Source organism: Malurus melanocephalus, unplaced genomic scaffold, assembly GCF_030028575.1.
Source record: "Malurus melanocephalus ecotype Western Australia unplaced genomic scaffold, MMel_1.1 scaffold_569, whole genome shotgun sequence".
NCBI lineage: Eukaryota > Metazoa > Chordata > Aves > Passeriformes > Maluridae > Malurus > Malurus melanocephalus.
In genome coordinates, this window is record NW_026623801.1 from 238,268 (window position 1) to 250,537 (window position 12,270).

The window sequence follows — 12,270 nt, forward strand, 5'->3', positions numbered from 1 at the left end:
AGTGGCTTTGCAGTTTTACAACAGCACAACTGTGAATTGAGATGCTCAGCAGCTTTTTTCTTCTCTCCTTTTAATTTTTTTTTTTTAAAAGGAAATGGTTATTCATTGCTACTTCAAGAAAAAGCAAACAAATATTTGATGTGCTGTGTTAGCATGAAAGGAGGGAGCCCTGTGCAAGCTCAGGTGAGCTGTTTTATGGAAGTGAAAACAACCTGGGGTGGAAAGGGGCTGCCACAAAGGTAAATCCTGGCTGTGTAAACACAGAGAGCTTTGGTTATCCCCAGATGGGAGAGGGAGGCACCAAACCCACGGCTGTCATAATTCAGAGTTTGACACATTTAAACATCGCAGGAAAAGAGCACAAAAAGCACAAGACTGAGGGAAYAGCAGAGAAAACAGGAGGTCAGGGAGATCAGCAGAGTTTCTGTCCCACCCAAAGAGAGCCCAGCACATTTTCTGACTGACACRAAATGTTAATTTAACCACAGAGCTGAGAAATGTAGCTGGAAAATCCACTCTTCATCCTTAAAGCCTAAAATCTGCTCATTATGCCAATCAATTTGTGGTTCTGCTGTGYGGAGACCCAATCCATGTAAATACATTAAAAACCCCCTTTCTCTTGAATTCWACTCCTCTGCAAGAAGCAAAACACACTCAAACCTTGTCCAGCTCTAAAGGATTTCTGAGCTTTCAGAGAAAAAGCAAAACTGCATTATTTTCTTTTCTCATCTTTATGTGTGTAAGCTTCCAACCCTTCCAGGTTTTCCCTGGCATTACAAACAGAACGGAGAAAATGCAACAAGAAAATCTATTTCTTGGGTGTTTCCAGCCCAGTTAATTTGAGGAATTAGAAGAAATCTGTGAAAGAAAAAAAATTAAAAAGTCATGTGCAAGGTTTTCATGGATTTTTTTCAGACCAAAGGGGTTCTGATGGATTTCAGAGATGTCTCCAAACTTCAGAGTGAGTTTCCAAACCAAACACGGCTGCAAACGCTGACATCCACCAGTGACTCRTTTGCCAACCTTTCTATCATGGAGCGAAAAAGCACCATTTAAAATCACCTTAGATTATTCTGCTTTCATGGCCATTTTGCCCTGTAGCACTTTGAAATCCCCAGAATACAAAAATTCATATAAAAAATGGTCAAAGCCTTGCGCTGGGCTCAGCAGTAACATGGACAGACACCAGGATTACATAACAAATCTCATTTTTCTGACTTCATTACTCTGAGAAAATCATGTTATCAGGACAATAAAAATTAAAATTTCCACATCTGACTATTATGACTTCTTTTCTTGGAATTAAACGTTTTAAACTGCAAAATGAATCCTTGAGCTGTGTGAACTGAGGGAAGCGTTTTGCCCTAAAGSCAAGCCAGCTCCTGGATGAGAATGGGATTTGCTGGAGGAGGTCAGACAGCTCTGATGGCTTGGAAAAAGGAGCCTGATTTAAATCCCACATCCCCCAGTCCAGGAGTGCCCAGATTCTCCCCATCTTTAGCAGGAGATGCTCTGGGGGCTGCAGGAAAGGCCATCAGAGAGAAGGAGGAGCAGCCCTGGAATGGAGGATGGGATCCCATCCCAGGCAGAAGTTTTTATTGGCAAAGGGACTGGCAAATRCAAACTGCCAGGAATAAACGGAGGCTGGAGCTCCGAGGATGTGTTCAAATCATCAGCAGACACAAAGCCTGAGAGGAAGGACCGTGCCCAGGGAGAGTAAAACCTGTTTGGGAAAGATTGAACATCCTTTGTGTTTGGAATTGCAGGAAAACGGGCAAAAAATTCCTCCAGGATTGCCCCAGGAGCAGGAATTTAGGGAGAAAAGGAACACGAACCCACCAAAAAGGGATGAGGATGGTGTAAGGAGCAACCCAAGCCCAGACAGGATGGAGGGTCCAACTGCAGCCACAGAACAGCTGAGTTTTTCCACAAGTTTTCCAGGATTCACTTATTTTTTTTCGGATTCCTGGGACAGTGAAAGTGATCTCCATTTCATTGGAGTAACTGGGCCAAAAACACCTCCAGGATTGCCCCAGGAACAGGAATTTAGGGGGAAAAGAGACATCAACCCACCAAAAAGGAATTAAGACACTGTAGGAACATCTCAAGCCTGGACAGGGCTGAGTGTCCAACTGGATTTTCCTGCGGATGGATTTATTGGGCAACTGCAGCCACAGAACAGCTGAGTTTTTCCATGAGTTTTCCAGGATTCACAGTTTTTCCAGATTCTCATGACAAGGAAAATGATGCATCTCCATTTCATCTCAGGAAATGGGGCAAAAACTCCTCCAGGATTGCCCCAGGAACAGGAATTTTGGTGAAAAAGAGACACCAACCCACTAAAAAAGGGATGAGGATGGTGTAAGGAGCATCCCAAGCCCAGACTGAGTGTCCAATTTGGTTTTTCCTGGGGATGGATTTATTTGGCAGCCCCGGTCTCAGCACAGCTGAGTTTTTCCACGAGTTTTCCAGGATTCACTTWTTTTTTCAGATTCTCATGTCAAGCAAAATGATGAATCTCCTTTTCATGGCAGCAGGAGCTGAGCAGGGACTGCTTGGCTTTGCCAAGATAACCAGGAGAAAAGCCCAGCTTAATTCTGGGCAGAACTACAGAAGGAGGGAAAAGAACTGAACCAGGTATTAAGGGAAGAGATGAACAATGAAAGYCAAGACTTTTTTTGCATATAAAGATAGGTAATTGGAAGGGCAAGCATTGAAAAAAAGATAATTCCTTTTTTTTTTTTTTTAATTGAATACACCAGGAAAGAAGAATTTAGCCCTGTCCTAAAAACTACCTTGAGGCAGTAGCACTGATAGAAATTTCCAGAGTTTTCCCAGACTTTCTGTGAGGAAGAACCAACCTCCAGGGGCAGAAGAGCTGAAATTTCAACTGAAATTCCAGTGGAAATTCAGAGTAGCAGTTCCTCTAGTCCCTGTGATTGATTCTTCTGGAGGAAGAGGAATTTTTGCACAGTGCAGAACCATCTTTGCTGCAGTTATTAATGAACTGGGGAGCAAATCTGCCTCCTTTCCCAGAGGCCAATGTTCATGGCCGCAAATCCCAAAAATAATCAGCTAATTCCAGAAGATTAGGACAGAGGATGCCTCCAGATGACAGAAGATTTCTTCATTTTAGTTATTTATGAGGCTGCGTTAAGTCTCAGTAGAAGCTTAGGAGGAGAACTTCCTCTAGAGTTTATAAATTAGTTTATAAATTAATGTATAATAAATTCCACAGCTTTTGGTATTTCTGGTCTATATTCTGTGTTACAGTCTAAAATTAGGAGGGGAAAAAAGTAATAAAATGAATGAATCCCTTGGGTTAGCCAAGGAGGGATTTGAGCACTTAATTCAGACTCCTCCTGCTGCTGCTATTATTATAATATGTATTTTTACATGTATTTAAATATATATAAAGATATAAACATAAATATAAATAAATATAAATAAATATAAATAACATATTTAAATAAATATTTAAATTAAAAAATAACTATATATAAATCTATAAATATAAATCTCTACATTTATATACACGTTTATATACTCTGTTTACAGACCATTGCTGGAAGTTCCATGCTGAAATTTCCAGAAGCAAGGCACCACTGAACTTCACCAAATCCTGACCTGATCCCAACACCCAGTTCATGGGTTGGATTTATGGAACCATCTGTCTTCTCTAATGCATGCACCTGAACAAAAAAAAAATCAATTCCAGATTCCTTATGGGAACAGGAGCCTGTCCTGGGAGTGATCTCTCCTCACCCACTGAGGAATATTCCCTTTTCCAGGTAAATATCTGCATCTCACACAGGGCAGGTCCCTCCTCTGCTGCTGTTTCAGCTCCCTTGGATGGTTCCAAATCCTGACCTGATTCCAGCACCCAATTCATGGGTTGCATTCATGTGGATTCTCTAATGTATGGAACTGGAAAAAAAAAAAAAATACAATTCCAGATTCCCCATGGGAACAGGAGCCTGTCCTGGGAGGGATCTTTCCTTGCACACTCAGGAATATTCCCTTTTCCAGGTGAATTATCTGCATCTCACACAGGGCAGGAACCTCCTCTGCTGCTGTTTCAGCTCTCACCCCATCCCACCCAAAATCCACATCCAATTCATGGGTTGCATTCATGTGGATTCTCTAATGTACAAAACTGAAAAAAAAAAAGCCAATTCCAGATTCCCCATGGGAACAGGAGCCTGTCCTTGCTKCCATYTCTCCTCTCACACTSAGGAATATTCCCTTTTCCAGGTAAATATCTGCATCTCACACAGGACAGGTCRCTCCTCTGCTGCTGTTTCAGCTCTCATCCCACCCCACCCCAAATCCAGACATGATTCCAGCACCTAATTCCATCAAAAACCTCGTGGCACACTGAGCTCAGGATCCGAGGAGGAATTACAGAGCAGAGGGAGGGCTCTGTGTGTGTGTGTGTGTGTGTGTGTGTTACCTTCAGAGTTTCCACACATCCCCCAAATCCCACAGGCTATCCGTCCCAAATTTGTGATGTTTTGTCTACTCTGGTGATTTAAGGTTTGTCAGAAAATGTCAGAAAGGCCACGGGGCCAAGGGCTTCCTGATGACTGAGGATTTTCTTTCACATGACCTTCCTGAAGTTGATTTTGGGCTCCAGACAGTGCTGCCTTCAGCTCTGACAGGGGCCGGCTGGCAGCAGATTCATGGGGATCTCTGGGGCATTCTGGCATTTTCAAACTGAGCCGGGGCTGTAATGCCTCCTAATCATCCAGAATATTATTTCACTGGAGGGGTGGAAATGCCAGCCTTTYGGTTTGGTTAGTGGGGAGAAGGAGCCTGTGCTCCAAGGGATGCAAACGATTAAAAAAAGTCAGATGGGAGTTGATAAACACAGAATTATCATTTAATGGGTGATAGTGAACGGGGTTTTTAATGGGAGAGCACTGAAATGAATCCTACAGACACAGAGTAAAGGAGGATTGTGAGAGAAGAGTAAAAACTGTTTTACTTTGTGTACAAACTGGCAATTAGTGTCGAATTGGTTTATTTTTGTTAAAACTGTTCAATGTGTGCGAGTGTTCCCACAAACCCCGAGCGAAGGGAGCAGGGACCTGCATGTGTTGTTTTCACCCTGTTTAGGAATATCTCAGTTCTAAAAAAGTTTATGAATCTTAAATTTGCATTAAAGACCTTAAAGATCTTCCCRTTCCAAGTCTTTGATAAGGGCAGAGAGATTYCCCACTGTCCCAGGKGMTMCAAGCCCCAATGTCCAGCCTGGCCTTGGGCACTTCCAGGGATCCAGGGGCAGCCACAGCTTCTCTGGGCACCCTGTGCCAGGGCCTCCCCACCCTCACAGGCAACAATTCTAAACAATTCTAAACAATTCTAAACAATTCTAAACCTTTTGTTTTGCCAAGGACTCATCCTGCTGCCTCCTCACCTCCAGAAAACTGCAGTTTATAACTCAGAGAGCGAGTGTCTGTGTTTGAGACGCATCACGGTGACAAGGTGACATCTGCCAGCTYTGTGCCTGGAGCTGAGGGACACTTCTATCTGCTGGCTGGAGCCCCTGTRACACCCCATGTGGGTGGTTTGGGACACCTCCTCAGCCCCAGAAATGAAATCAGGMAGAGGATGATAAATCAGAGCTGGAGAGCAACCGAGCATCACTGCTCTGGGCTTTGCATCCGAGGGAGGAGAAGAAGAACCAGCTTAACTCACCAAAAAATCTCATTTAAAACTGCGTGAGGTGTTCATGCTGAAGCCAAAATCCACATTTAGCTGCCACAGAGCAATGGGAAATCGAGAAATCGGGAAATTGGCATTAACCCCTTCATTGCCTGTAGCTGGGGGAGCCCCTGCTCCACCCTGTGCTGCCTCATCCTCCTGGAGAAACAGGGAGCGAACAGAACCGCTGTGACTCCTCCTAACTCGGGCTGATCTGTGGGCTCCAAACCCCCCGAGATCCCTTCATGGAGCCTTTCCTCATGCCCACACTCACCAAACAACCCAGCCCAAACATCTGCATCGCACAAATCCAATCTACAGTGTTATTCCTGCTAAAGAATTTACCAAGAATTTAACCATCACTTTCTTTGCCGACTTGCCTGTGCCAGCTTTACACCTTTTTCGTTTTTTGTTTTTTTTTTTTTACTTTACATGCTTCATTTCAGCAAAATCAAGGATGCAAACTTCTTAGAAGTACTTAGTTTCCATGGAAACCTAAGCTGACCGCAACATTATTGTTCTCAAGAGGGAACTGACTTTACTATATGTTCATTCACTGAATTAATGGACTCCTGGTTCTTTTATTAGCAGCTCTCCAACAATAGAAAGAGAGAAATGTTATAAAAAAGACTCTCAGACAACTGTCCACTCTTTTGTCCGGGGCTTATTGGAATGACGCAAGTCTATTCAGGAAAAGATTATAAAAATCAACTCAAAGCTGCCTCTGTTTGTGCCCCCTAAATATACCTTTATTTCATAAAGATACAACCTATAAAACAAGCAAATTAAAGCTCTCTCTGAAATGGTAACAGTGAGGCAGCAGCCCTGGAGAAAYGGGGCTTTAGCTCTGATATCTGGGATTGATTCCCCATCCCACGGGGCTCTGGAGCATCATTAACCCCCAGTTTGGGGTAAATTCTCAGCAAGGATGAGGATTGTGTTCAAACTGAGTGATAAATTAAAATTTCTAAATTTAAAAATCTCTAAAATTAACTTTATTTAAAAAAAAAACCCCAAAACTGTGTGATTGGTGAGCACGCGACGAACGCGCTGCTCAAGTTGCTTTGACGCACCGAAAAGTGAAGAAAAATCACCGAAATCTGTGAGTTTAAATCTTCACTGAGACTTTTAGAACATCTTCCACTCTCTGGAGGTGACATATGCAGAAATGCAGGAGTAATCTGTGCTGCAGAGGCAGCTCCTCGGAGTTAAAATCCTCAATTTTCTGAGTTAAAATCCTCAATTTTCTGAGTTAAAATCCCCAATTTTCTCTCTCCCAGCCCCACAATGTGCAGCCAGCCTGCGGGGGAATGGCCTGCCCGGTAATTGCTGCACAAAAGACAGTGAACAGTTCCCTTGCTCTTCCCTAACTACCTTCCTGACTGCTTATTGAAGTCTGATTTCTTACTCCTCTGGGTCATCATTCATCAGCCCTACAGACCCCGCCGGGAGAGCCCGGCCAGACCTTTCCACATCCCCTCCTTGCCAGGGGCCATTCCTGACGGCCCCRAGATATTGAAAATGTCTTCACAGCGACCCGGCGGGACGAGCCKCGGCCGTAATACCCAAATAATCATTTGGCAAATTATCATAATTATCAATCAATCATCCCCGCGCCGACAATGCGCTCMCGAAGTATCAGATGGTTCCTGTGACCTGTAGCGTTTTTTTTTTTGGATATAATAATAAACCCGGGGGAGATTTATGGCCCCATCCCATTTCGCATCTGCAGCAGCAAAAAACACTCTCTGGGCTTTAACTTTTGCTTCAGAGCTTTCCTCACGCCTTGTTTGCTGCTCGTTGCTTTTCTAAAAAATCAAAAATTTCTAATCACTCCCAGTTTTCTAAAATTAACTTTATTAAAAAAAAAAAAATCYRTKTGATTTGTGAGCRCRCCACAAAYGCAGTGCTTAAATTGCTTTTACTTCGCGGCCTCATCAGCATTATTTTTACAGCTCCTGATATTTGGGAAGGCAGGAACGAAGCCAGCCGAAGGAGAGGGGGTGGAAATTGGTTTTGTCTTCAGTTTTTGTTGTGTTTTGCACAATGCCAGATTGAATCCAACCCTTTTGAAGCCCGATAGCATCTCCCGCTCCCCGCGCGGCGCATTCCCGTTAATGGATAAATTCAAGCTCTCCGGAAAGTCAAAGAATAAATTTAAAGCCTTTTGCCAAATGCCTATCCTATTGGATTTTGATAAGACGGCTATTGAGCTTTAATAATGTCTTCTATCCTTTTTCAGCTGGCCCTTAACATGTCTCTTTATTTGTCCCTAAAGCCTCTTCAGCGATGCCTTTTTATTACAAGTCTCTCAGCTTGCTCTCAGGGGAGACAGGGTCGACAAGAGTGATAGATAGATAACTCTATAGATTATCTCCCACAGATGTTTTCTCTCCAGTAGCCCCTCAGGCTATTCCCTCTAAGTAAACAGAAACTAAATAGAGAGTCTACTGAAGAGAGAAGTCCCTGAGGTCCCTTGTCACCATGGGCAGAAAAACAGCCCTGGCCGGAGGAGATGAACTGGGAGCTCTGCACACGCAGAGAATTCATCCCCCAGGATTCTGGAACCTCATCCAAAGTCACCCTTKRAAGGGAGAGAAATGAAGCTACTTGGAAAAAAAAAATTAAAAATATGATGGTGGTGTGTAATGGCCACTGGCTTTGCTTCCTGCTGGAGGAAGTGGAAATCTTTCGGCTCGGAGTTAAAGCGAAATGACAGCAGGGACGGTGACAATGACAACGAGCTGTTTGTTCAGTTTATTAAATGCGGTGGGGAAGCTTGGAAAATTCAGAGGGAGAGGACACRGAGCTGCTCTCTAAGCAAAATAAACAGTGCAGGGGCGTGGGCTGGGAAAAAGACATTTGGGAGGAGGGGACAATAAACCCACAGGTATAACTCGTATTTTAGYTCTGAGTGGCTGCATTCGGGTCACTAAAATAACTAAAATAAGTGACTTTTATTRCTTTCACCACTGATGATCAAAAATTAAACAAACAGGATGAGGGGCTCGTGTGTATTTGTGGAAGTTAAACTAAATATCAGCCAGGCAAAGATGGCACAAGGAAAGCTCGTTGGGAATGCACCACATTTCAGTCCATGGCACAGCAAAGATCTGGAAAATKATCCTGGATATGGGTCCTTAAATGACATTGAATTATTCCCTGTCAGACAACCACTAACAAAGAAATCAGCTTTGTCCCAGCAGAAAAAAACAGCAACATGAACTGAAAAATACTGGATATAGTGGGAAAGCCTTATTTTTTTGTGATCCAAGCCAAAAAAATAGCCTGTCTTATTCTACCACATAACAGGCTCTGCTGTGCTGCATCTTCAGACTTTTCACTGCCTTTCAGTTCATTAAAGTTATGTAATATGCACTTTTTCTCTGGAAGATTAAGAGCAGAGACAGTTCTGGGGTCAGTTTGAAGCAGAGATTGCTCCCTGCACCTCTCACCTTTCCTTYCCTGCCTTATCCTGCTTTTACAGAGTTTTCTCTGCATTCCAGATTTTTTTTCCCCTCTTTCCAGTCCTTGTTAGCAGCCAGTTCTGAACCTGTGATGCAGCAGTCAAAGGACCCACTGAAATTACGGCCTCTGCAGCTCCCATTTCCTCCCCTCCCAGTTTAAATCAGGCCACCCACTCCAGTTACATTTGTCTCTTCTCTCCACCACAACTCATCTCTGAAGGAATGGGAGCAAATTGAAGTCAAATCTCAACCATTGTGTCGTCAGGGATATGACAACGGAACGATTTAGAGAGGATGGAAAAGGAAATCTGCTCCCGAGAGGGTTTTGTGCCACCAGAGTGCTCCTTCCAAACCATTTTTTTGAGAGACGCTACAAAAATTGTCCGGAGTGATTTCTCATTCTTCAGTTTTCATTTTCTCCTGGCCTGAAAAGCTGTCTCACAGTAGTCTTTTCACAAGCCATAAAGTTTAGACTTGAACTCTTTACCTTACTGCTCTGACCTCCTCTACCCCAGCTGTAAAACCCTACTGCCCATCCTTCAATAAATTTATCACCTCATAAACTCCCACTAGTGCTTCTCCACAATGCATTTAAAAGACACAAGTGGAAGGCCAGGCCTTCCCCCCACTGTCAAATATCATAATTGTCCAGTTTTATACCTGCTGCACGGGGAAATATTTAAGGGCATGGCATTTTTCAAAGAGCTGCAGTTTTGGCAACAATCTCCCTTGAAATAAAAGCACCAAGTTTAWATWTAAACCCATGGWTGGATTKTATAAAGCTGCCAGTCTYGTGTTTTCCCRTTTCACACAATTYCTGCTCTCTTTGGGGTAATGCAGAYCCTGGAGGTGGGGATGGAGGGTTTATTTGGGGTTTTGTAATTACAGAAATAGCTGAGCCCKGGAGAATTCCCTCCATCCTTGCGGGAAGGGATAATAAGAAGCTGCCACCTTGTCACCACGTCTKTCTGGACAAAAGGATCCCACAGAGGCAGGGACAGACACCCCATGAGTTATGGAGGTGCCCAAGGTAAAAAGTTCAGCCCGGCTGCCCTGGTGAGGTCACGGCGCACTCAGGGGACGTTTCCTATTGGGAGCCTCAAAAATAAAACCTGATTTTTCTTTTTTAACATGGTAAAAATGGAGCAGTCCATACTGGACGTCTAAATCCCTTTTCCCAGCCTGACTCTGGAGTCTGGCAAGGATTTAATTTCACTTTGTTTGGCAGAGGGAAATGAGAGATTCCTTTTAGTTTTTGGAGAGGAGAAGCAGCATCAATGTTCGCCTGGAGGATGAGCAGGCAAAGTCCAATCACAGAGATTTCCCCATAAAAAAACCCATGAGCAGGGCTGTGAATATCCTTTATCAGGTACATCAACTGCACATAAAAGGAATCACAACCTCCTTATTTCAATGAGCACAGACAAGCTCCATCCATTGAGGAGCACTAATCAAACCCRACATGTAACACTAATTAACAAAGCTGTTAACCAACAGATGAACATGGCAAAAAACCACATTTTAGCACTTATGAGCAGAATCCCAACCCTAACAGCAGCCTGGCCACCGAAATCTGCCATGCTGAGGCTGCCTCCCAGCTCCAGTGAACACGTTTGTGCAGCTGGGCTGAGTGTGGAACGCATTTTCTCTGGTCACTGTTAGAGCTCGAGCCCCACAATGTGATGAAAAGCGCCACTAATTCATCACATGGGCTAAACTTTATCCTTCCACAGAACTATTCCTTTCCCCTTGGACTTCACATTGGCCACATTTACACGCTGAAGYGGCCTCTAAAAATTTAGCATTTTTAACAAAGAACCAACATTTTCTTTTACTTGAAAAGAGGTAAATGAAGTTTCTCGCTTTGGCCCGGCAGCTGTTTATGTTGTAGGGGAATCAAGGAACACCTCAAATGATTATTTTCTCTTTCATAATGACTGGAATCACAAAAAGACAAAAAAAAATACGCCAGCAGAATCACAGCTCTTAATCCAAAAGAGCAACAGCAAACACTGAAAAACTTTTACGCCGTTATTGCCATCGACACCTTGGTTTGAAAGTTAGGAAAAAGCATCTGGGTGAGTTTCCAAAGCCAGGGAATGAAACAACTCCCAGAAAATTGAACCATGTCCTACCTTTTTGATGCTGCCCTCCTGCGAGGTCACCTCGGGATCAGTCAGTATTTGCTGAGGGAAAAACAGAACGGAAACAAAATTGAGTCGAGTTGCAGCTAAGAATGTCAGGAAATAATAGAGATTGTTGTTATAATGATGGTGATGAATAAATATTATATTATTGATAATAATGGCCAAAACTCTCAACTRCACCCAGATGTTCTGGAAGTTTGATGGAAGGTTTGAACTACAACTGTTGTATTTTAAGATTTTCTGTCATTTCTATGAATAATTCTCTTAGATCTGGCAGACAAGGACAGGTTTCTGTCCCAAAAGGAAGGTGTGGACAGCACAGACACCAGGAGAACAGGGACCCCCGGGCTCTGGGGAGCCCTTCTGGAGGATGGGGGGATGCTCCAGCTCTTCTGGAGGATGGGGGGATGCTCCAGCCCTTCTGGAGGATGGGGGGATGCTCCAGCCCCCCTGAGCTCCCAGCAGCAGCACCGGGAGCTCTTTAATTGCCCCTCCAGCCGAGGTGTGGTGGAACAAGTCATTAAATCGCTGCTGTGCTCCACCTCAGATTAGCTCCAGGTCAGCAGGCATTCGGGGAGGTCAAGTACCTCAACTTTCCATCACCCTGGATACCCCACCAGGATAAACACACTGGGAAAGGACCTGATCGAGCGCCCACGCTGGGGATTCCGGCGGTTCCCAGGGATTTTGGCAGTTCCCAGCTCGCTGGGGAGATTTGGGGTGGCTGAGGTTAAACAGACACCCAAAGGCAGGGTGGGACAGGGTGATCGGGGCTGCTAGGACCAGGAATAGAGATAAAAATGCAAGGAAATGGTTGGAGTTGAAATGGGAAGGGAATGGAAGTTCAAGGGAAAGGGAAGGGAAAGGGGCAGGGGAAGGGAAATTCAGGGAAGTTCAGAGAAGAAGGGAAGGAAAATTTCAGGAAATTTCAGGAATGGAAATTTCAGGAA

At 44.0% G+C, this 12,270-nt stretch overlaps 1 protein-coding gene across 1 annotated transcript in view; it reads right to left on the reverse strand.

The window, feature by feature from the left end:
• The window catches only part of PRDM16 (PR/SET domain 16), a 180,457-nt gene that overhangs the window by 124,398 nt on the left and 43,789 nt on the right, over positions 1 to 12,270 (reverse strand). Inside the window, exon 2 of the mRNA XM_057382483.1 lies at positions 11,309 to 11,359. Within this exon, the coding sequence (XP_057238466.1) occupies positions 11,309 to 11,359 (51 nt within the window). The remainder of the gene's footprint in view (positions 1 to 11,308; positions 11,360 to 12,270) is intronic.